The following is a 24,917-nucleotide window of genomic DNA, read 5'->3' as shown; positions in this document are numbered from 1 at the left end:
GAGGAGTGTATTAAGCTGGAACCAGAATTTTGGATGGGACATTACCGGAGTGGAGAAGCTCACAGAATGCTGCAGGTCTGTATATATATGATTGATGTTATAATAATATCGAATTTTTTGGGGGAAAATCCCTGTTTCTCATGATGAGAAACGAAATTTGTTTCTCATGAGGGCATTTTTGTGAATAAATCAACAACTTTTTTCATTATTGTGGGCTCTACAGTTGAATTAAAGTTGTTGATTTATTTACGAAAATGCCATGTGAGAAACAATGAGAAACTGGGGAACCCTCATTTTTTGGATAATTTTTCAGACTAGTATCTAAACTAGTATAATTCAATTGTGTTATATTTGTATTGGTGTAGGACTATGATAAGGCAAAGGAAGCTTTTAAGACTGCTATGAAGTTTTGCCCTGAGAATAAGAAGCTTGAGGATACTTACAGGTAATTTCAAACAATAATGAAAAATACGCGAGTTTTTTTTATTTTTTGATTAATCTTGATTTATTCCGCAAGCACTATATTGATACTTGTCCTCCATTGTAATGTTTGGTAGGGAGGTTATATTGGAAGAAGCAATGCCGATTCATGACCGTGGCCAGCCCGTTGATGATTATGATCTTAGATTGTTCTAGTTGTGGTGACCGAAATAGAAATATTGAATAATGTAGCACATACTTTCGTGTTGATTTGTGTACTTGCAAAAGCCTCGGATGAGGAAAATTTAGCAGGGTCTTTAAACTGCTGGTTCTTTTCAGTTTTTTTTCTTTTCTAATCGGATTAGAAAAGAGCAGTGGCACATTTTTTTGTGCTGGTGAAGTTGAACTTAATATTTATGACATTGTGACATTGATAATGTTTTGAGGTTTTACATGATATTATGTGAATTTTGTCTAGAGCAAGTGTTAACCCTCGTAATCATGGGCGGAGCGGGGGGGTTGGTGGAGGCCCGGCCCCCCGTGGCCCAATAGGAAACATGTTTATTTTGTAGTTTAATTTGACAATAACTCTATTGTAGACCCTGATCCATCTATAGATGGACCACTAGCCCATATGTACTACAAACCTCAAATCTTGCGGCCCAAACACTCTCAAAATTTCTTCAGTTTATTTCTTTTTGTTATTTTGCTCCAACAAACATATCTCTCTCCTCTGCAATTACTTTCATTCATTACTTTCATTTCATTTTTCAATTGCTCAATACTTATCTCTCTCCTCTGCAATTGACGAATCGCCATGGAAGAAAACAAGAAAAAGGTCCATAAAGGTAATTGAATATTTGAACAACTTAAATTTTCTTTAGATTTCTTTAAATTCGTTAATTGATTTCCTTCGAACTTGTTGTAATTTGTTAAAATTATTTAAATTTTGGTAATTTGTGTATAATTTCTAAATATTTTTCACATTTTTTTGACAAATTATTCTACAAGTAGTGATGAAGATGAATGGTTAAAGCTAATCCGATCGATTTCAAGGCGTGCATTGGTACATTGCGATTGTTCGAATATTTTTACTAAATGTTCAAAATTTGCGATGTTCAGATTTTTTTACTAAAATTTCAAATTAAAAATTGAAATTGTTCAGATTTATTTACTAAATGTGCAAAAGTAAAGGCGTGATATATTGCGATTGTTTATATATTTTTAATAAATGCTCAAAATTTTCGATGTTCAGTTCAGATATTTTTTTACTAAATGTTCAAAATTTGCAATCGTTCAGATTTTTTTACCAAATGTACAAAAGTATAGGCGCAGTACATTATAATTTTTTTATAGATATTTTTAGTAAATGTTCAATTTTTTTTTAACCAAATGTTCAAAATTTGCAATCATTCTTTTTTTTACTAAATGTTCAAAAGTATAGGTGTGGTACAATGCGATTGTTAAATACTTTTACTAAATGTTCAAAAATTTTGATGTTCAATTCAAATTCTTTTAACTAAATGTTCAAAATTTGCAATCATTCAAGATTTTTTAAAACTAAATATTCAAAAGTATAGGCGTGATACATTGTGATTGTTCAGATACTTTTACTAAATGCTCAAAATTTTTTAATGTTCAGTTCGGATTTTTTTTTACTAAATATTCAAAATTTGCAATCTTTCAGATTTTTTTACTAAATATTTAAAAGTATAGGCGTAGTACATTGCGATTGTTCAGATAATTTTACTAAATGTTCAAAATTTTCGATTTTCAGTCCAGTTTTTTTTTTTTTTTTTTAATTTTTTTTTAATTTTTTTTATTTTTACTAAATGTTCTAAAGTATAGACGTGGTATCTTGCGATTGTTCAGATATTTTTAATAAATGTTCAAAATTTTCGATGTGCAGTTCGGATTTTTTTTACTAAATATTCAAAATTTGCAATGTCCAAGTTTTTTTACTAAATTAATCGATCAAATTAATGACAACAATAAAAAAATATCAATTAATCGATCATAATGGATTACGATTGAAATCGATCAGATTAGTTGCAACAAATTCAATTTGAGATTTGCATGGTGAGAGAGATTCAAGTTCGACTCCCCATATAAATCTTAAGTGATGATAAATTGTATAATTCCAAGAATAATGAGTTCCAAACATCATAATGGTTATATGTTTTGGTTTTGTTACTATACATTTGAAACTAGAATATCGACCAAGGTCATGACAATGGTGATTCAATGATTGTGTTTATTGACGAGAATAAAGGATGTAATATTTTCCAAGAACTTTAAAAATGTTTGATAAAAAACTAAATCTTGACTTTTGAGACAATCATATAAAAGGATTTGATTAATCTGGATAAAGTATTAAATATATCAATTAAAGAAAACTCTCACCAAAACATGGGATTGAGCAATAATATTCTTAGATACACCAACATTATATCATCAAATTAATATATTTCCATAATTTCTAAATATTATCATATAACCACAATTCCTTAATACATTCCAATTCCATCACCATTATTAATACAAAACCTAATATATACGTGCATTGAAATCGTAAAACCAATTAAATAAAACAACTAACATGAAACAAATAACATAAAACATAGTTTTATTGCACCATGAGAGATTTCACGTTTAACAATGCATTACTTTAGCTATTAATATGTTTAATTATACTTTTGTAAAAATTATAAAAATTTGATATTTGAAAAGAAAATTTCGAAACGAATCTAACTAAATCCTACATGACTATATTTTTCCTAATGGATAAATCCCAAATGATGTTCAAAGAAGATTAAGTGAATAGTGTAAAAGTCTTAATGGTGCAATAAAATAAAAACGGAGGAAGTATAATATATATTCCATTATTGCAGGCAGATGACGAAGTTCGTTTGGTTTAACATCGTTGAAAATCAAACCAAAAGAACTATAGTGGGCATGATGGATAATATTGGAGATAAGATTATCTTATTTAGCAAGACTTTGATATGAATAGAGGTTGTCAGCCCATTAATTCATTCTTCATATACCAAACGAAAGTTGAATAAGGTTATATACCAATATTCAATATTATGCTGAAATCGATGCAAGATATGAAGATGATGCTAGTTTGTTGATATATCAATTCGATTTGAAGGGTATTTGGAGTATTGAGGTTTCGAGGAAAGAAGGGATAAAAAAAACCAAAATTCATAATTGAAGGAGGGGATTGGTTTGACTTTATTGAAAGTCAAGACTTAAATAAGGGGATAAAATTACATTCTATAGCAAGTCTTTGCCCGTGTTCGGTCTAGTTATGTTGGTAGGCTTTCAGAGGAAGCTTATGAATAATGATGAGGAGTTAATTGCAGCAAATAAACTAGCTGAAAAGGCTTAAATTTATATTTTCTTTAGATTTAGGTTTATACATTTTAAGCCATTTGTACATGCTTCTAACGTTGTTGTATGTTCCACATATCATGTCTTGTATACATTATGGTTGGTATAGGATTTTACAATTTTACTTACATAAATTGGTTGATATTTTGTGATGCAAGTTATCAGTGATATTACATAAAATTGGTTGATAGTCTGTGATGCAAGTTATAAGCGATATTATATACTACTTCTGTTAATTGTTATCTGCAACTTTGAGGTATTATTTGTGAGATATAAAATATTCCAAAGTTGCAGATAACAATTAACAGAGGTAGTATAATTAGTTGATAGTTTGTGATGCAAGTTATAAGTGATTTGGGCCTTTCACTACTACAAAAAATGGCAAAGAGACCCGTTAAAATATGCTTGAGAGACCGCCTTACAACGGGTCTCTATCTCAGAGGTCTGTTTGATAAAGAGACCCGTTCCTTAGAAGGGGTCTGTTTGTGAGGACAAAGAGACCCGTCGTTAATGATAACGGGTATGTTACATAAGTTTCAAAATTGATAATTTAGAAGGAAAAAAGACCCGTTGATTGAGATAAGGGGTCTGTTTGGTGGTATCAAACAGACCTGTCATGTAACTTAACGGGTTTCTTTGTTCTTTGTTTTTATAAAAAAAAATAGAAATTTTCTTTAGACGTGGTTTGCATTTGAATTTTGAATATTGAATTTTTATGCTTTATACAAATTGGCAGAAAATTAAAAAAATGTAAGTTACAATACTTTCCCTAAAAATACTTTTAGACCATATGAAATTAGCCTCGGTAAAAAAAAAATTGATAAGATACAAAAAAAAAAAAAAAAAACAACCTAACATAAAATTCAAGCAAAATTAACACAAAAATATTTAAAGTCGCTAAAATTTACAGCTATATTATATCAATAAGGCTGGAGTACTACTCCATAATCTGCAATTTCATTCGTCAAGATCCGGTCTCTCTGAATTTTTGGGGTTGGGAATTTCTGCAAGGATAAGCCCATTGCTCATCAGACATTATTGAAGCGAAAAGAAAAATAAAGCATATAACTTAAAAACTAAATTGAATTGAGAAGTAATTACATTATCAAACAATCATATTGAAAAAAATAAGAATTCATCAAATGAACACTTACCAAATCAATTACAACTCTATGTTAAAATTGGGTATTCCGAAATTCCAGCAGATCTACATCAAACCAAAAATATACGAATTGAAACCCAGCAGATCTAAATCAAACCAAAATTATACGAAACCCAGCAGATCTAAATCAAACCAAAAACCAATGAACCCAAAAACAAACAACAAAATTCAAACCACAAAACAAACCGAAAATCAAATAAAAACCAAATCACAAAACAAACCAAAAATCAAAAGAAAAACAACTCACAAAACAAATAAAAAAACGTCTACCCACCACCATCGCTAACCCATAACAATCCAGAAAAAAAAGAAAGAAATTCGAATAAACTCGGTGAATTTTGCAAAAATTGTACCTTGAATGCTTAAATCTAGATCTTATTGCACTGAAGCACTTCGCAACTGTCGTCGGAGGCTAAGCAAAGAGGGATCTTGAAGGTGGAGACTTCTCAAAATACAAGGAGCATGCATATGCTCGAAGAAGTCGTTGATAAAGGTGGGAAAAAAAATAGTAGAAGAAGCCATTGATGAGAGGGAGTAAATTGGAGGTGAAAGAGAATGAGTTTTTGAGGACAAAAAATAACAAAGGGATTCGGTGATAAAAGATGCAGATTAGAGTGATAGAGCAAAATTATGGCACAATTAGAGGTAAATGAGGAATGAGTTTTTAAGGAAAAAAATTAGCAAAGGAATGTCGGTGAGATAGAAAGAGATGTAGAGGAGAGAGATTGAGCGGCCAAAAGGATGGCACTACACCCGTAAATAATGAGAAGTAAAAATAATGTAAGAGACCCGTTGCTCCTACAACAGGTTTCTTATCTCACTCCTCTCAATAAAGTTGTGGGCCCAAGGGCTTATAAGAGACCCGTTGTCTCTATTAAAGGATCTCTTACATCAAACATACCCGTTAGTTAAGATAACGGGTCTGTAATTAGGGGTCCTTTTTCCAATTTTTGTAGTAGTGTTTGGGGTCTGATGTGCAAATTCGAGCTAGGTAATTTTAACACACATAGTAAGAACTTTTTTTTTTTTTACAAGCACATAGTAAGAACTTGAATTGATTAAGCAATTTCAAAAGAATAAAACCCCCCAAAAGTACTACATATTATAGAGAGAATACTCCATCATGTAGAATTATAATGAGACAACATACAATTACAACCAAATAAATTTAAATAGTTTGCTCGATGCATTTTTTTTTAAAAAAAAGGTTAAAGAGTAGGAATAAACCATAATGGACAACAATAGAAAGATCTTATACGGTTGTTTCACAAATCTAGCAGACGAATTATCTTATTATTCATATGAAAGACGCCCATATCATGTCCTCCGAGTCTAATTTAAGGTACATCAGCCTGTACCTTGCTTGCTACAGACAAAAAGCGCGGAAAGAACAAGAAGCTGCGCTGTTTTATAAAGAACATAATGCTGCTTTTTAAAGAACATATAACACTTTTGTAAAGAACATCCAATTTTATGTTTTTTTATATACGTAAAGAACATATGTAATATTAATAAAGAACATGAAGATATTATGTAATAAACATTATTTATATATGTCTACCATAATTTTATGACAAAATTTAATGAACCTCACAATAAGCAATGAACAAATAATAGTATATGTTCTTTACACTGACATATGTTTTTTTCACTCTTTTTTGGTGCAAATATGTTCCTTTTAGTTTAGGTATATGTTCTTTATATTATAATCGTATGTTCTTTTCCCTACAGTTTTATGTTCTTTACATTTGTATAATATGTTCTTTATGCGAAACGGTGGTACGTTGCAAGGTACCCACACCTGTAGGAACCACACATTGTATATTTGGTGTCAAAATAACCTCTTCTAAAATTATCGGTAAAGTAAATGCAATTTTGTTCGCAACCCAATTGATCAGTTGCATGAACACACATGGTCGAATTGTTACCCACAATTGCACTTTATATAATTTGATACTTCCAATCACATGGTTTAAGAAATGTACAAAAAGCTTAATTTCCATGACATCGAAAAATAAGACTCTAAAAAAATAACGGAGGGTGTAAAAAAAATTCCTCTCTTTTTACTCCAAAAATGTTGACGTCTATCTCATTTACAGCCTAAAGCTTTTATTCTCGTGTCATTAAAATAAGGCAAAAGCTAATGAGTGTCCGGGGCGTTAGATAAGAGAATTAAAGTGCAAATATTAGAGTAAAATTAACATTAATTACCCCGAACGACGCGTGATTTTGTCATGAATTCCTAACTTAATACCATTTCAACCAATATAATTTATCCTTATCTAACGCCTCGGGGCGCTTGTTAGCAAGATCGTTAAAATAATATTCCTTCCGTCCCTAAATTACATTCCTCTTTATAGCATTTATTCCTCACATAATAGATATAGAGGAATGTAATTTAGGGACAAAGGAAGTACTAAATAATTAAAAAAAAAAAAAAAAAAAAAGGGTTTATATCTCTTGGATTTTCCGAATAAAAACCATAAATTGGTCTACAACATTAGCGGGTTTTCCTCCCTAAGTCGTTGAACTCTCTCAGTCAGTCGCTTTGAAGTCTCATCAACTGCACAAACTTAACAATGGCTTCTTCATTTTCTCCTTGTAACTTATTCATCTTTTACTCTTTTTCATTTCTCTTATTTTTTTCGATTTGTGTCTAAATTGTCACTGAATTATTATATTATGTAAATGCAGTTGATCATAAAACCAAGCAGCGTATTATATCTGCTGCTTTTGCAGGGGACCTTCAATATCTCATGAGTAATTAATTCTTCTATCTTTTCTTAAATTATCAAAAGGGTTTATGTTTTTTAATCTCATCTTTACTGGGTTCATTCTATTTTAATGTTTTCTTCTTTAAATCATCGTTAATTTCCGAAATTAATAAAACCCTTATTTTAACCCCTTTTTTTGTATATTTTTTTTTTTGTTTTTTTTTTGGGAGAAACAGAGGTTGTAAATGAATTTGATAATGGCGGTGGAATCGGAAAAGCTTTGGAGAATGTTAGGGATAATACTTTTGGTAGGAATGCCCTTCTTACTGCTGCGGCAAGGAGCAATCTTGATGTGTGCAAGTTTCTTGTTGAACAACTTAATTTCAATGTTAATGAACAAGATGTTAATGGTACTTTCTATTTAATTTTGTTTGGATAATAATAACAACATTTTCTTTGTTACTTTAATTTTTGTTTTTTATTGTTACGTTTTATGATTTGATGTTGACAATCTGTTGTAATTCTTTCGGATCGATTTGGGATTTTGATTTTGATTTTAATTAGAGTTTGTAGATAGTAATGGTTAAAATTGTGCGTTGAGCTACGTGATACTTCAATTGTTGCATTAATTAAAGACGGGAGAGCATAAGTTGGGTACTTATCTAATGGATAATTGGCATTTTTCGTGATTTGTATGGTAGTAGCTCATTTGGGAGATTTCTATTTGTGGGTGATTAGTTCTTTATGATGATGTATGTAAAAGGGGTATTAATCAATCAGATTATAAATTGTTGTGAGTAGTATACAATTCATTCTGAGATCTCTTTTCTGTCTCTATCTTGTGTGTTTCCCTATTAGGACTCAATTATATGTAATGGAGTCGGTTTATGAATCAATTTGCTTACTTTCGATTTCTGGATGAAATACTGTTATGGTTAAGTTTGTGGGTTTCAGATCATGTCATGTAATATTTTATAAGGTTTAAGAATTGTGTAAAACAATCTGTAAGGACAAACTGAGATAATCAATGCTTCTTGTTTAATGGTTCACACAATTTATAGTAGGGAGTATTCATTTATATATTGATTTGCGATTAGTTACATGGTCTATATTACAGGAGATACCCCATTACATATTTCTACTTTGGAGGAGGATTATGCCACATCTGCCTATCTCCTTGATCATGGAGCAAACTGTAATATCACCATGGACAAAGGATTTACCCCATTACATTATGCTGCAAAAAGAGGTACTACACTAATAAACTATCACAGCATGCTCTTCGAAAGATTTAGTGCATATGTGTGGTATTTTAAGTGACATGGTGCAATTCTTAGCTTGCTTGCTGTTAGTTTGTTGGAGTAAGTAATCCCATCTTGTATTTTTGGCCTCTTTTCTTGATAAGATTTGATGCACAAATTTTGTGTGATGTGTTTGCAGGACGAACAAATCTGTTGTGTTTGCTGATCTCAAAAGGTGCACAAGTGGATGTACAGTCTCGTGTAGGAACACCACTGCATGCTGCTGCAGCTCATGGCATGAGTGACGCTGTTGAGTTTTTGCTTGAAAATAAGGCTAATGTACATTTGTCCTCTTCCTCAACTTAATTAGAGGCTTTATATCCAATTAGCCCCATTTTCTCATATATTTTTTTGGTTCTTAATGTATTGATATTCTGTCATATCATCTCATTGTTTCTCCCGTTTAATGCAGCCTAATTTAGCTTGTCTTAATGTATTACCCCCACTAATGTCTGCCATTTATGCAAAGTCCAAACTTTGTGCAAGGTTATTGATTGAGGTATTATGCTCCACTGTCATCTTATTCCTTGTCTAGCATATGAACTTTTTGGTGGATGACGATGATATCATTCCAAGAAGGATATAGCTTGATTCGTTTCCTTTTAATGCTGCTATTCGTTTCTCTATTGTCATTTCTTCATCTTCTTCCTTAGTTGATTAATCCTCAAACTTTGTGTAGTGGGGAGCTGATCCGAATGTCGTTTCACAAGGTATGACTCCTTTAATTTTGGCTGCCTCTGAAGGACAAACTGAAATAATCAAATGCTTGCTTCGTCTTGGGGCTAACCCTGATGTTCCCAACTTTGTGAGTGCTAACTTAATCTGCAACTACTTAGATGCCTCTTTGGCTGCTTCCACAAACTTGTTTTTTATTCAAGTTCTGACATGCTTTATTTGCTCTTTCAGTATGATAGTACTCCAATACTAATTGCTGCAAAACTCGGCAATCATGCTGATGTAATAGCTCTCTTACCGAAAACTACACCAATACCAACTATCCCTGATTGGAGTGTGCGTGGAATTATGGAGTACATCAATTCTGATGAAGCACACAAAAAGGTAGACACAAGAAATAAACATCTTGAATTATTAAAAAATCATTTGATATAGTTTGATTTACCTTAATTGGTTTTGGCAAACGGAATTTGCATAATTGGTAGCAAGCACTCATAAATGAAAAGAAGTTTTATGAAGCCAAAGCGAAGGGAGCGGAATCTGTCAAAAGGGGACAGTATCTGGAAGCAGCAGGCTGGTATAGCGAGGTGAGCGTTAACTTGCATACATGTATTAGTCTTCAGCCTACTGGAGCAATGTAATCCTGTAGCTTCTGCAGTTGTTTGGGTATGAACTATGTCAAATACTGAAAATTGATGTGATAAAATATAGGCAATAATTTTGAGGCCAACAAATGCAGCAATGTTATCCAACAGAAGTCTTTGCTGGGCTAAATTGGAGGAAGGTAATCATGCACTCCGTGATGCCTTGGCCTGCATCGAGCTGAGGAATGATTGGCCAAAGGCACATTACCGAGCTGGGGTGGCCTTCGGTCTTTTACGGGTAAGGGTAAAACGTTGTATGTACTATGCAGCACGATTCCTTAGCCCTGTTAGGCTGTTACTGACTACAGAGTACTATCTTTGTTTTTCCTGTCAAATGTTGACCATTACTAGTATCTGAAACACCTTGATTCATAATAATCTTTGTTAATTCTAAGTCTCATAGTATGATACTTTGATTCGTTCAATTATAACTTTTCTTTTTTGGGTGAAAGTAAATGGCTCAAAAGGTATGGTTGGGTTCGAGTCTAATTGATGGATGATAATATTGTTCTTGCTCAGGATTATGAAAGTGCAAAAGATGAATATAAGATTGCTCTCCAGCTGGATCCCGAAAACAAGGAGCTCCAAGATGCATATAGGTAAGCAATCTACCAAAAATTTCAAGTTTTTGGGGCATTAGAATAGGATCATGACTTTCATAAAATTGGGGTTTACCAAGTATTCGATCCCACAATATAACCAGGTCCATGGAGACCGAGGTATGCTCCTAGGTCATGCCTCGGTTCCATATATTTCTAGAAAATCCAATTGTTACAGAAAAAGTATGTCTTGATTTTAATAGCTAAACAAAGGAGGGCCAAAATTTACAATACTAGTTTTATGAGATATCATGCATTCATTGATGATTATGCTTTTTTGTCACCAATCAACTATATTCACCTTCGTGAACTTATTTTCTTGTAAAACTGGTATTACAGGGAGGCTTTATTAGATATCCAAGCAGTAGAAATGTACAGGAAGAACCACGGGTTACCATCTCGATATGACCAGGATCCACACGAGGAACTTTATGGAGAATACATTTCATCCCTTTATTAGATTTAGTAGAAGAAAATTTTCCACTTAAAGGTAATAATCTTTAGTGTTCAGTTTGTCGTAGTAGTCGACTAGTAGTGTAGTCAGCTAGCTAACCAAGATAACACTCGTTGAGTAATCCGTAGTTCAGAGTCAATATAATGTTTATAGGTAGCTGTACTACTGCAGTGTGCTTGCTGCGCCTATTTTGATCCAATTTTGTAGTTTGATCTTTGTCACGCGTTAAGTTTATGTTTGGACTCTTAATTTGGTTTACACTAGCTGTTGCACTCTAACACCAACTAAAGCAATACAATTCAATTATTTGAATTAGGTTAACTTACGATCCAACTATTCAGTTACATATACTCCGTAATTAGCGTATATTGACAATGGTACCTATATTGTTAACTACTCGATAAATTTATCTACTTAAGCCTTGAAGAATTAATCAACTGACTAGAGATCTTATAATCAGCTTCAACTTTAAACATCCCAGAAAATACGACAGGAGGAGGTGTAGTATTTGTAGATGAACGAAACTCAGAATTAATATGATGAATATTGTTAAAAATATTGTCTTTAATTGTAGACCTAGCATCACCATATTTCCTCAAACCAACAAGGTTTTGCCCTTTTTGAGCTGCAGTTATAAGACCTTCAATATAAGGTTGACTATTTACTAGGGCAGCTATTGTAGTATTGGAGCTACTAAATTGTGAGGTATTGATAATCCTATCCACGTCTTTCTTGAGCCTTGTAGCATCACTTATCAAGCATTCGAGCATTTGTTGGATGACATCTTTGGCGAATCTAGCATCTTTGCTATTGCTCTTTACGCAGCTAATGCATACATTTGGAGCGGCGTATGTTGCACCACACATTGATTTGATTAATCTATCATTGTCCGCGGCATGTGTTAAAGCAATTAGGCAAAGGAAAGAAAACACTAGTGTCAAATTTTTTGAGTTTTTGTTGTAAGAAGCCATTATTGTAAGTATATATTCTTATGCATATGTTCGATTTTGGGAGGCTATCTAGCTAGCAAATTAAGCTAAGCTATGATAGATCCGGTGTGGCTTCTGAAATTTATGTTTTGTTTTGCAAATTAAGCTATGAATTTATTTATACAGTTATTTATACAGTTATCCAATTTAGTTTTCTAGTAAATTAAAAAACCAAATAAGGCGAGAAAAGGGATGGGCGTGCACAAATGACGTAAAGCCTAAGATAAACTTGTGTTTGTTACATTGTGAGATCAAAAATCAATCTTCTTTTACTCCATTTTTAAGTCTGGCTACATTCATATATTTGTTTCTGCGATGTATTAATATATTTGTTAGAAATTCACGGAACTCTATGGGATGCATCCCAGGGTCATATAATGTTGTTTGGACCCATATATATACGACCATAATTTGGCTACATAAAGGCCCCTAAAAGGTTATAGCCAATACAAGAGACGTGTACGAAAACGGATAAATTGGATGCTTAAATGCAAATTGGATGGTTTCACCCACCCAATTAGACTCCCGGAGGGTATTAGGGTCTATGGGTAGCTTCTCGGAAGTTTTTCTTTCCGGGTTAAAAAAAGTCGAAAATTGACACAATTGAAGGCTATAATACATGTTTTTTTTGCCAAATTCGGAGGTTTCGGGACTCGGTTGAAAAGTCTCGATATTTTAGGGGATAAATCCCGAGGTCATATAATGTCGTTTGGAACCATATTTGATCATTATATGTTGTCATAAATGTTCGTTGTAGCCTTGTGTTTTGAAAATCGGTGCAAGTTGTAAACGGGTAAATTAACATTTTAAAGGCACATTGGATAGTTTTACTCAGCAGAATGGGTATTACGGTCGATGGGAAGCATATCGACAATTATTTTTTCTGAATCCAAATAAGTGAAATATTATCCAAAATTGAAGGCTATAATACACAATTTCGAGTCAACTTTTGGCATTTTTTTATAAACTAAACTGAATGCATGAGGTGAATCCCGTGGTCCTATAAGGTGGTTTGAAACCATAACACACCTATAAAGATGTCTATAAATTACCAAGAATGAGTTTTGTTTCTATTTTAAAATTCATGAAATTTTACTGTATAATGATGTCGTATAATGATATGATGTGGCTTGATTATAATGATGTCATAAATAAATTATAATGAAGTGATGTGACTTGACGACTATAATGATGTTATAAAAGTTTAATAATGTCATATTGTGTAATTATATTTGTAATGATATGGTGTCATAATATGATGTGACTTGTCAATATTGATGTCTTATAAGTATAATAAGAGTCTATGTCGCTTCGATTCGTCACTCCCCTCTATTCAGTAAATAAAAAAAAACTTATATTTTGAAAAACAAGGTTAGTGGTGCTTGTTATATGCTAAAAATGTTAAATATTGGATTGAGACAAGTCAAAAATTAAAGCTGAGTGTTAGGGTGTTGGATGGTGCAAGGGGTCGTGTGGGATGTGCGCAAAACATGTGCACCCAAGTACAAGGCATACAAACTGTTAGTTTTGTCGTTTGAGGGTATGTCGTCTTTGCTTTAAGACATGATGATTAAGGATAAATGAGATGGTTCCAGGCACTGACCATGACTCCAAAGACCCTTACAGAACCTATAGAAGTACCTAAACACATAATCTTGCTGGGTGAAAAAATGATGTGCGGAAGCTAAATTTGAAGGCTATAATACACGAAATCGGAGCAATTTAGGAAGTGTCGAGGCTCGAGGCGTGTTAGAAACTCACGGAATTCCACGGGTTGCATCCTAGGGTCACATAATGTTGTTTGGACCCATATACGACCATAAGTCGGCTACATAAAGACCTCGTGAAAGGTTATAGCCAATATAAGAGACCTGTATTAAAACGGATAATTTGGATGCTTAAAGGCAAATTGGATGGTTTCACACTTTCATCCACCCAGTTAGACTCTTGGAGGGTATTAGGGTCTATGGGTAGCTTCTCGGAAGTTTGGTTTTTGGGTAAAAAATAAGTCGAAATTTGACAAAATTAAGGCTATAATACGCGTTTTGCCAATTTCGGAAGTTTCAGGACTCGGTGTCGAAAAGTCTCGATATTTTAGGGGGTACATCTTGAGGTCATATAATGTCATTTGGAACCATATTTGATCATTATATGTTGTCATAAATGTCCGTTGTAGCCTTGAGTTTTGGAAATCGGTGCAAGTTGTAAACGGGTAAATTAACATTTTAAAGGCATATTGGATAGTTTTACTCAGTAGGATGGACTCTCGGGGCGTATTAGGGTCGACAGGATGCATCTCGACAATTTTTTTTCTGGATCCAAATAAGTGAAATATTATCCAAAATTGAAGGCTATAATACACGATTTCGAGTCAACTTTTGGCATTTTTTTAATAAAATGAACTGAATGCATGAGATGAATCCCGTGGTCCTATAAGGTGGTTTGAAACCATTACACACCTATAAAGATGTCTATAAATTACCAAGTATGAGTTTTGTTTCTTTTTTAAAATTCATGAAATTTTAAAATATAATGAGGTCATATAAGTATAGTGATGTGATGTGGCTTGATTATAATGATGTCATAAATAAAATTATAATGAAGTGATGTGACTTGACGACTATAATGATATCCTATGAATTTAATTATATTATAAAAGTATGGTGTCATAATATGATGTGACCTGTAAATATTGATGTCTTAGAAATATAATAAGAGTCTATGTTGCTTCGATTCGTCACTTCCCTCTATTCCGTAAATAAAAACACTTATATTTTGAAAAACGAGGTTAGTGGTGCTTGTTATATGCTAAAAATTGTTAAATACTGGATTGAGACAAGTAAAAAACTAAAGCTAAGTGTTAGGGTGTTGGATGGTGCAAGGGGCCCTGTGGCATGTGCACAAGACATTTGCACCCAAGGACAAGGCATACAAACTGTTAGTTTTGTCGTTTGAGGGTATGTCGTCTTTGCTTTTAAGACTTGATGATTAAGGATAAATGAGATGGTTCCAGGCACTGTCCATGACTCCAAATACCCTTAGGGAACTTATAGAGGTACCTAAACACATAATCTTGCTGGGTGAAAAATTGATGTGCGGAAGCTAAATTTAATTTGAAGGCTATAATACACGAAATCGGAGCAATTTAGGAAGTGTCGAGGCTCGAGGCGTGTTAGAAACTCACGGAAATCCACGGGATGCATCCTAGGGTCACATAATGTTGTTTGGATCCATATGTGACCATAAGTTGGCTACATAAAGACCCCGTGAAAGGTTATAGCCAATATAAGAGACGTGTATGAAAACGGATAAGTTGGATGCTTAAAGGCAAATTGGATGGTTTCACCCACCTAATTAGACTCCTGGAGGGTATTAGGGTCTATGGGTAGCTTATCAAAAGTTTTTGTTTTTGGGTAAAAAAAATTCGAAAATTGACAAAATTGAAGACTATAATACACGTTTTTTTGCCAATTTCGGAAGTTTCAGGACTCGGTGTCGAAAAGTCTCGATATTTTAGGGGGTACATCTTGAGGTCATATAATGTCGTTTGGAACCTTATTTGATCATCATATGTTGTCATAAATGTCCGTTGTAGCCTTGAGTTTTGGAAATCGGTGCAAGTTGTAAACGGGTAAATTAACATTTTAAAGGCATATTGGATAGTTTTACTCAGCAGAATGGACTCTCGGGGTGTATTAGGGTCGACAGGAAGCATCTCGACAATTTTTTTTTTCCGGATCCAAATAAGTGAAATATTATCCAAAATAGAAGGCTATAATGCACGATTTCGGGTCAATTTTTGGCATTTTTTTTATAAAATGAACTTAATGCATGAGGTGAATCCCGAGGTCCTATAAGGTGGTTTGAAACCATAACACACCTATAAAGATTTCTATAAATTACCAAGAATGAGTTTTGTTTCTTTTTTAAAATTCATGAAATTTTAAAATATAATGATGTCATATAAGTATAAAGATGTGATATGGCTTGATTAAGGATGAATGTGATGGTTCCAGGCACTAATTATGACTCCCAAGACCCTTTGAGAACCCATGATGCATAATCTTTCCGGGTTAAAAAATGATGTACGGAAGCTAAATTTGAAAGCTATAATACACGAAATCGGAGCAATTTAGGAGGTTTCAGGACTCGGTGTCAGAAATTCACAAAACTCCACGAGATGCATCTCGGGGTCATATAATGTTGTTTAGACTCATATACGACCATAAGTCGGGTACATAAAGGCCTTGTGCAAGGTTATATCCAATACAAGAGGAGTGTACAAAAATGGATAAATTGGATGCTTAAAGACAAATTGGATGGTTTCACCCACTCAATTGGACTTCTAGAGGGTATTAGAGTCTATGGGTGGCTTCTCGGTAATTTTTGTTTCCGGGTAAAAAAAAAAGTCGAAAATTGACAAAATTGAAGGCTATAATACACGTTTTTTGGCCAATTTCGGAGGTTTCGGGACTCGGTGTCGAAAAGTCACGAGATAATAGGGGATACATTCCGAGGTCATATAATGTCGTTTAGAACCATATATGATCATTATATGTTGTCATAAATATCCGTGGTAGCCTTGAGTTTATGAAATTGGTGCAAGTATGTATGTAGTAAACGAATAAATTAATAGTTTGGTTTTACCCACCAATTGGACTCCCGAGGTGTATTTAGGGTCCATGGGAAAGCATCTCCAATTTTTTTGTTTTCGGCTCCTAAAAAGTGAAAAATTGTCCAATTGAAGGTCATAATACACGATTTCGAGTCAATTTTTGACATTTTTTTTATAAATGAATTGAATGTGTGGGGTGACTCATGGGGTCCTATAAGGTGGCTTGAAACCATAATATACCTATAAAAATGTCTATAAAGTACCAAGAATGAGTTTTGTTTCTATTTTAAAATTCATGAAATTTTAAAATATAATGATGTCATATAAGTATAATATGTGATGTGGCTTGATTATAATGATGTCATGAAAGTATAATGAATTGATGTGACATGACTATAATGATGTCTTATGAATTTAATGATGTTATAAAAGTATAATAATGTCATATTTGTAATTATATTTATAATAATGTGATGTCATAATATGATGTGACTTGACAATAGGGTATTGTTAAAGTATAATTAATCTCATATAAGAGATGTGGTATGAGTAAAATGATACGGAGTACTACCTCCGTTTCTTTTTAGTTGACACGTATTCTTTTTTAGGAAGTTTTTTTTTAGTTGACACGTTTTCTTTTGGGGTAACTTTTTTTACCTTACATTTACAAGGTACCCCACTTGCTTTTTCCTTCTCTTTCACTCTCTCTCTTCTCCTTAATATATGGGCCTAAATCAAACGCGTCAATTAAATAGAAACGAAGGAAGTATCATATAACTATAATAGTGGTGTGGAGTGACTTGACACTATAACTTGGAAAAGAACACATATTATGATGTAACTTTGTATAATCAATTAATCATATATTCACATGTGTGGTCTTGTCTTCTCTAGCTATAATTTTCTAGCTATTTTTAGCTCCAACAACAGTTAATTAGTCATTCTATTATTTTTTTTTCACCAAAATCTATTATGTGAAACCAGGTTCACGGTAAATCCATTATTGTTTACACCATCATATTATAACATAACATTTTTATTTCAGATCTAGACATTCTAATATCATTCTTTGACAGTTTCAATTCTCGTCAAAAAAAAAAATAATAATAATTATAGGGTTGACATTTTCAGTCTTTGACATTTTAATTCTCGTCAAAATAAATAAATTGACATTTTAATACTAGCTAGGTTAGCTTGTATGTCTATTAAAAAAAAAAGGTTAGCTTGTATGTTCAATCTGATTAAATACTATCTCCTTTGTCAAATTAGCTTAGCCACAACTCATGCATGCATGAAACGAAGAAAATCTCCAATTATTATAGCTAGGGACTTGCTTACAATTTTAAAAATTTCCTAGCTACTAGTTTATAGGTTGATTATTGGAGCTTAAAATGAAATTAGCAAAAAAACTTTAAAAAAATTAGCTTGCTTAAAATTAGCTTAAAAATTTGCCAAAAAGCTAAGAAGGGTTGATATATTTATAAAATTAAATTTAAAAAGATAATTAAGAAAGTTAGACTCATTTAAATCACACGCTAGTAGTTAATTATTGGGGCACAAACTAGCTACAAAAGAGATTAACTTAAAATCTTATGTGGTATAGCAAATTAATTTATCTACTTATTAAATCTACTTACCATTGGACTTGCTCTAAGGCTATATTCTCTTCAAACCTAATTATTTTTACAAAACTAAAATTGGGTTCACTGATATTAAAAATTAATTTCTGTAAAGTTATAATTTTTCTATAATTAATTAATTTTTTTTTTACTGAACTTTATTATCTTTGTTGAACTGGAAAAACACAGTCTAATGACAGATAATTTAGTAATTAATATTAGGTCAATATAAAACACAAACTTTTAAAAAAATCGGGTGTACAATAATTATTGTACATCCATTTTAAATCTCTCTTAAAGTGATCAAAGTTTACCTCTAAAATGAATAAAAGTTACCCTAATATGTATAAAAGTAACCCAATACAAATAAAAATAATCTACGTTTTATTGGTAAAGAATCACATTTTAAATGACTAAAATTCAATTATTAGTGATTGAAAGTAATTTTATCACCCTTATAAAACTTTTCTTGTTGGGTTTATAAAAAAAAAATCATATTATGTTCAAAGTTACCCAAAAAAAGGCAAAAAGTTACCCTAAATTGGCTTAAAGTTACCCCTATATTGCTCGATGTACACTAATATTAATGTAAACCGGATGTATACAAAAGTTTTTGATAAAAAAAATTACAAAAGCAATATTAATTATGCATAACAATATATATTAGAGATATGCAATATCTTTTGGTATCAATGTTATTATCATATCATGCTAGCTTTTTTTTTTTTTTTTTTTTTTTTTTTTTTTTTTTTTCTGAACCCACATGCGGATTAGTATTAATTGAGATAAATTTCCGCCAAAGTTAATAGACTTTGGGGAAACAGGCCTAAGCAAACAAATTCGTTATATCCTCTAGAATTAATTGTATATCAAATATATTTACGTAATATGATATTTTAATATAAACAGAATGCTATCTTTGGTTTATTATCATCATAAATGGTAAATATCATTGATATTATCTAATGTAATAATCAATTATTAATTATAAAATCAAGATAATATCAAAGACATAATATGATATATATCCTAAAATACCAAAGATAATAATATAAGATAACTTTGATCTCAAAAGACAAAAGATTTCCCTATCTCTTGATACCTACAAAAGATGCTATCAAAGATATTTACATAATATGATATTATACCAAATATAATAGGATAGGATAATCTCTTAAAATTAACAAAAATTAGAGATGATATCATATATTATTATATATAAAATATGATATCCTAATATACCAAAGATGATTTTTTTGAAAAGCTATACCAAAGATGATTGGATACAATAATAACATCACAAACTTTCATATGTGGCTAGTCATGTGACTAACCGCATTTTTATTTTGAAATAATGGTCGTCGGGGTTACATGGTTAGGGGTTACTCCGTCAGTCAAAGGATACTCACTCAATCAGGGGTTACTCGGTCAATCAGGGTTATTGAGTTGTTAAGAGTTACTCTATTAGAGGTTACTTGGTCATGGATCACTCGTGTGTTAGTTACCAGTCACACACAAAAGTTGTTGTAATAACATTTATATATACCAAGAGATATATCATACCTATTGATCATATCTTTAATATCATATCACAAATTACTAAATAATAAGACGGATTTTCATTAATTTTTTATAATATACTCGTTTGGTATTAATGTAGTTTTTTGTTAAAATAATATGATTTTTTAATATAATGAATTAAAATTTGGTCAAACTTATTAAAACTGGCAGTAAAAAAAAGTGGAATCATCATTTTCTTGTTTCTTATTTTTAGTTTTTGTTTTCACAAAATTAGAAAACTGAACAAAGAAAAATGCCAAAGTTATGTCCTATTCACTTCACTTTTTTAAAAAAAAATATTAAGTAAAAATAATTTCAGTTTAGTAAAAATAAGTTCAGTTAAATAAAATTAATTTTAGTTCACTAAAAATAATTTCAATTAAGTAAAAATAAGTTCAGTTTAGTAACATTTAAGTTCATTAAAAATAATTTAAGTTCAGCAAATATAATTTTGTTTTAGTAAATTACAATTATGCAAAAATAAGGTGGTGTAAACGAGGCCTATTCTAAAATTATTTAAAGGAACCCTACAAACCGTTATTGATATTAGTGCTTATTGATCAACAACTCACATATAATCTTGATTATTATTACAGTACTTGATAAAGTTATGTAATTAAGCCTTCACAGAAGCAATCAACTGATCGGAGATCTTATAATCAGCTTCAACATTAAAAATCCCAGAAAATACAGGCGGAGGTATACTAATTCCATATGTACTAACCGCTGTACTAATTATAAAATTAACCGTACTTAAATTCCCAAAAATTATGTTTTTAATAATAGTCCTAGCATCACTAAATTTCCTCTTAGCAACTACGTCATTCAATTTCTTAGCTGCATCTATAATAGCCAGAATAAAAGGGTTACACTTTTGTAGGGTTTCTTTCGTTTTGGAATCGGTTTTTACATCATTGATAATCTTGTTCACGTCATTTTCGAGTTGTGTTGCATCGTTCACCAAGCATCCAAGCATCTGTTGAATGACATCTACGTCGGTTTTTGCATCTTTGCCATCGCTCTCTATGCAACTAATGCATACATTTGGAACATATGTTGCGCCGCACATTTTCTTGACTAGTGTATCGTTGTCAGCACCATGTGTGAAAGCGATTAAGAAAATGAGAGAAATTAGAAGTGTCAAATTCAGCAAGTTTTGGTTGTAAGAAGGCATTGTATTATGTTTTTGGAAGGCTGCCTATGATAGATGATATGGTGTGCCTTCTGAAATGTATGTTTTGGTTTGAAAATTTTGTTGCATTTTGCCTAACAATTTATTTTATACTACTAGTATTAGATAAAACTTACATGATAACTAATGTTAACATTTATGACATGGATTTACGAACTTTCTAATTAAAATTAAAATTTGTAGATTTAGGTACAAATGTACAATTAAATTAAATTAAATTATTAACCATAAGTGGCAAGAAAAAGGATGGGCGTGCACAAATCACGTCAGGCCGAAGATAATTGTTGGACATATATATATTTTGACCAATAATATTAATGTGGTTTTAAATAATTTCAATGCAATCGAATTTTAATACGATTATTACTTTTTTTAACGTAGTATTTAAGTTACGTACAATTACTTTTTAATGAAAATTTTAAGGTGCATGCGGCTATACCTTGCTTGGTACAGCCAGAAAATACAAAAAGAACATGTAACTATTTTGTAAAGAGCATACAGTTATTTCGTAAAGAACATATAGTTGTTTTGTAACGAACATCCAATTTTATATATTTTTTTCATATCTAAAGAACATCTGCAGTATTAATAAAGAACATGATAATATTATGTAATAAACTTTATCTATATATAACCACCCTAATTTGAAGACAAAATTTAATAAACATTTCACATTAAGCAATGATCATTATGTTGCAAATAAAGTACATTACACTGACTGATCAATGAACATAAACATATGTTCTTTTTATTTATTTTTTTGGTGCAAGTATGTTCTTTTCACTCTAGGTATATGTTCATTACATTTTAATAGTATGTTATTTTTACTTTAGGTATATGTTCATTACATTTTAATAGTATGTTCTTTTCTTTATAACTATATGTTCATTACTTTTATATATCATGTTCTTTCCTACAAAACGACTGTACGTTGCACCGTACAGGCGCCTGTAGGAACCAGCTATTGCTTTTTAAAAGTCTAACGGTAATGATATTAATAGTGTTTAAATATTCAACAGTTAAAAGTTTGAAAAAATCGATCTTTCATTTTATTAATCTGTTTCAAGCTTTTTTAAGTTACGTACGAAGCCAGGCATGTTATAAGCTTTTCCTCCCAAATACACAGATTAAGGAGCTGGAGTATTCTAGTTGGGGGTAGAGATGGCAATGTGTCTCATCTCATGTACCACTCAACAATTCAACATTATTAGTTCACATCATTTTAACTATTTCTTTCTTGATTTAATTTTTAATAGCAATCAAAATTTATGTTCAAGTCCTTATTACCTCTCTTTCTTTTCTTGTATACTACGTTTTATTCAACTCCATTAATTTTTTTTTTTTTTTTTTCTTTTTGTTCAAACTCCATATCTCTACAAGAACCCAACTATTTGTCTTTAATTAATTACCTCAATTCATTCTTTCTCTAATTGCATCCATAAATATCAAAGTACCAAATTTTCGAGTTAATGGATAGTAAGGATACTACGTGACAAGTGATTATTTATGTTGTGATATCCAACTATACCAAATCAATGATATAATGTGAGTGTATAGGCGTTGTGGCTTAAATTTTTTTAACAATAATTACTTAAATTTCTTTATTTGTATAATTTTCGTATTTAGAAGAAAAAAAATACATGTAAAATATAATACACTTAATAATCAAAGCTGAGAGTGACACTAGAAAAAGGCCTGTTTCCGACGGAATTATTTCGACGGACCTCATTTTTCGTCGCAAAATTTAAATTCAACGACGGAATTAAGTTTGTCGTAAAAATCGGTCGGAAATATTAATTTGCGTCGGAAAATGTAGTTTCCGACGGAATATTCCGTAGCAAATTTATTTACGACTGAAAATTCCGTCGGAACTACATTTTCAGAAAAACTTTCCGTCGCATAACTTGATAACCTATTTATCTAATAATTCAGCCTTGAAAACTAATTATCTAATAATTAAGCCTTGACAGAAGCAAGTAACTGATCAGCGGTCTTATGATCAGCTTCAATATTAAAAATCCCAGAAAAGATAGGAGGAGGTATACTAATTCCATACTCACTAACCGCCTTACTAATTGCAAAATTAATAGTCCTTAGATTCTGAACAATTACGTTCCTAATTAAACTCCTAGCATCATTAAACTTCCTCTTCCCAACTTTGTCATTTGCCTGGACACCTGCAATAATAATAGCCCTCATATTAGAGCTAACTGTTAGTACGGCATCCCTCGTATTGGAATCGACTTTTCCGTCTTTTAGTATTTTGTTCACATCTTCATTGAGCTTTTTAGCATCCTTAACCAAGCATCCGAGCATTTGTTGGATGACATCTACGTCGATTTTAGCGAGTCTGGTATCGCTCCTTAAGCAGCTATAGCATACACTTGGTGCGTATGTTGCACCGCACATTTGGTTGACTAGTACACCATTGTCGTCGAAGGCTTGTGTGAACGCGATTAGGCAACGGAGAGAAATTAGTAGTGTTAATATCATGGAGTTTTGGTCATTATAAGAACCCATTATATATATATGTGTGTGATTTGGTGAATGAGAAAATCTACTTAATTTGTAAATTTAATTAAAAATATGGAATTATGCAATGCATTATCAAATTTATATGATCACTAATTACTAAATTAAACTAGATGAAATCATGTAATTAATAGGGAGGTAAAGCTATATTGGGTTAGGTTGGCGTGCACAAATCACGTCAAGCCTAAGATTACATTATGATTACATTATTGTGAGATCAATAATCAATAATATTCTTTTAATCCATTTTTAAATCTCTTAAAAATAATCAATAATGAATGAATACTTTAATTTAGCAATTGTGGACTTATAATAGGGTGGTTGATTCCTTTTACAATAGGTGTATCGTTACTATCGCTGAGAAATAATAGTTATACAGCTTCACATTGTAACATAATATACAAACATTCCGAAAATATTATCACATAATTTATATAATCAATGCATGAAAATTCAAAGCATGGCATGATAAGAGGGCATGAGGTTTTTAAGCCAATGTCATTAAATAAATAAGAAGATATTGTCACATTTCTTAATGTAGTCTTCAATTTGACATAAAATGGATATGAAAATATGGCCAAAGGGTAAAATTATTTGGATTTTGCGTTGCACCCGCTTGGCCTGGTTTAAATTGAGCCATAATTTCACTTAAATCTAATCAAATTAAACTTCATTATTCTTTCTTCTCGTAATCGATCATAACTTAATCATAATCATAACAGGCTATTTCTGTTAATTTTTTGATAATCTAAAATTTAATTTGGTCCATAAAGGGCCAAAATGACCCCAAAAGTTTAAAACAATATTTTTCGTAAATCGAGAAATTTGTTATTTTTTATTGATTAATATAGATCGTAAAAAAATTTTTTAAAAAAAAACGTGTTATGATTAATTTTAATGACTAACAGAGCTAATGGTCATTAGTTATTAATGGGATTTGGTGAAATTTTTTTCAATAATTCGATAACATTTGATGAATTTTAAAAAAAAAATTCGATGACATTCTTCCTGTACAAACTTTATTATAGGAAGGACAAATTAACAT

General features: G+C 31.6%; 1 protein-coding gene across 1 annotated transcript; it reads left to right on the top strand.

The window, feature by feature from the left end:
* Window positions 1-7,473: 7,473 nt before the first annotated feature.
* On the top strand, window positions 7,474-11,566 carry LOC145591070 (uncharacterized). Its single transcript, XM_081647455.1, has 12 exons — window positions 7,474-7,579; window positions 7,673-7,738; window positions 7,929-8,102; window positions 8,810-8,941; window positions 9,133-9,272; window positions 9,406-9,492; window positions 9,673-9,798; window positions 9,900-10,052; window positions 10,154-10,255; window positions 10,380-10,550; window positions 10,832-10,911; window positions 11,251-11,566. The coding sequence occupies exons 1-12, from the start codon at window positions 7,558-7,560 to the stop codon at window positions 11,369-11,371; spliced, it is 1,374 nt and encodes a 457-aa protein (XP_081503581.1). The 5' UTR covers window positions 7,474-7,557; the 3' UTR covers window positions 11,372-11,566.
* Window positions 11,567-24,917: the final 13,351 nt, after the last annotated feature.

Source organism: Chenopodium album, chromosome 2 (assembly GCF_948465745.1).
Source record: "Chenopodium album chromosome 2, dcCheAlbu1.1, whole genome shotgun sequence".
In the NCBI taxonomy this organism is placed as follows: domain Eukaryota; kingdom Viridiplantae; phylum Streptophyta; class Magnoliopsida; order Caryophyllales; family Amaranthaceae; genus Chenopodium; species Chenopodium album.
The sequence above is the reverse complement of the archived record's forward strand: the minus strand, read 5'-3'. Positions and strand labels throughout refer to the sequence as shown.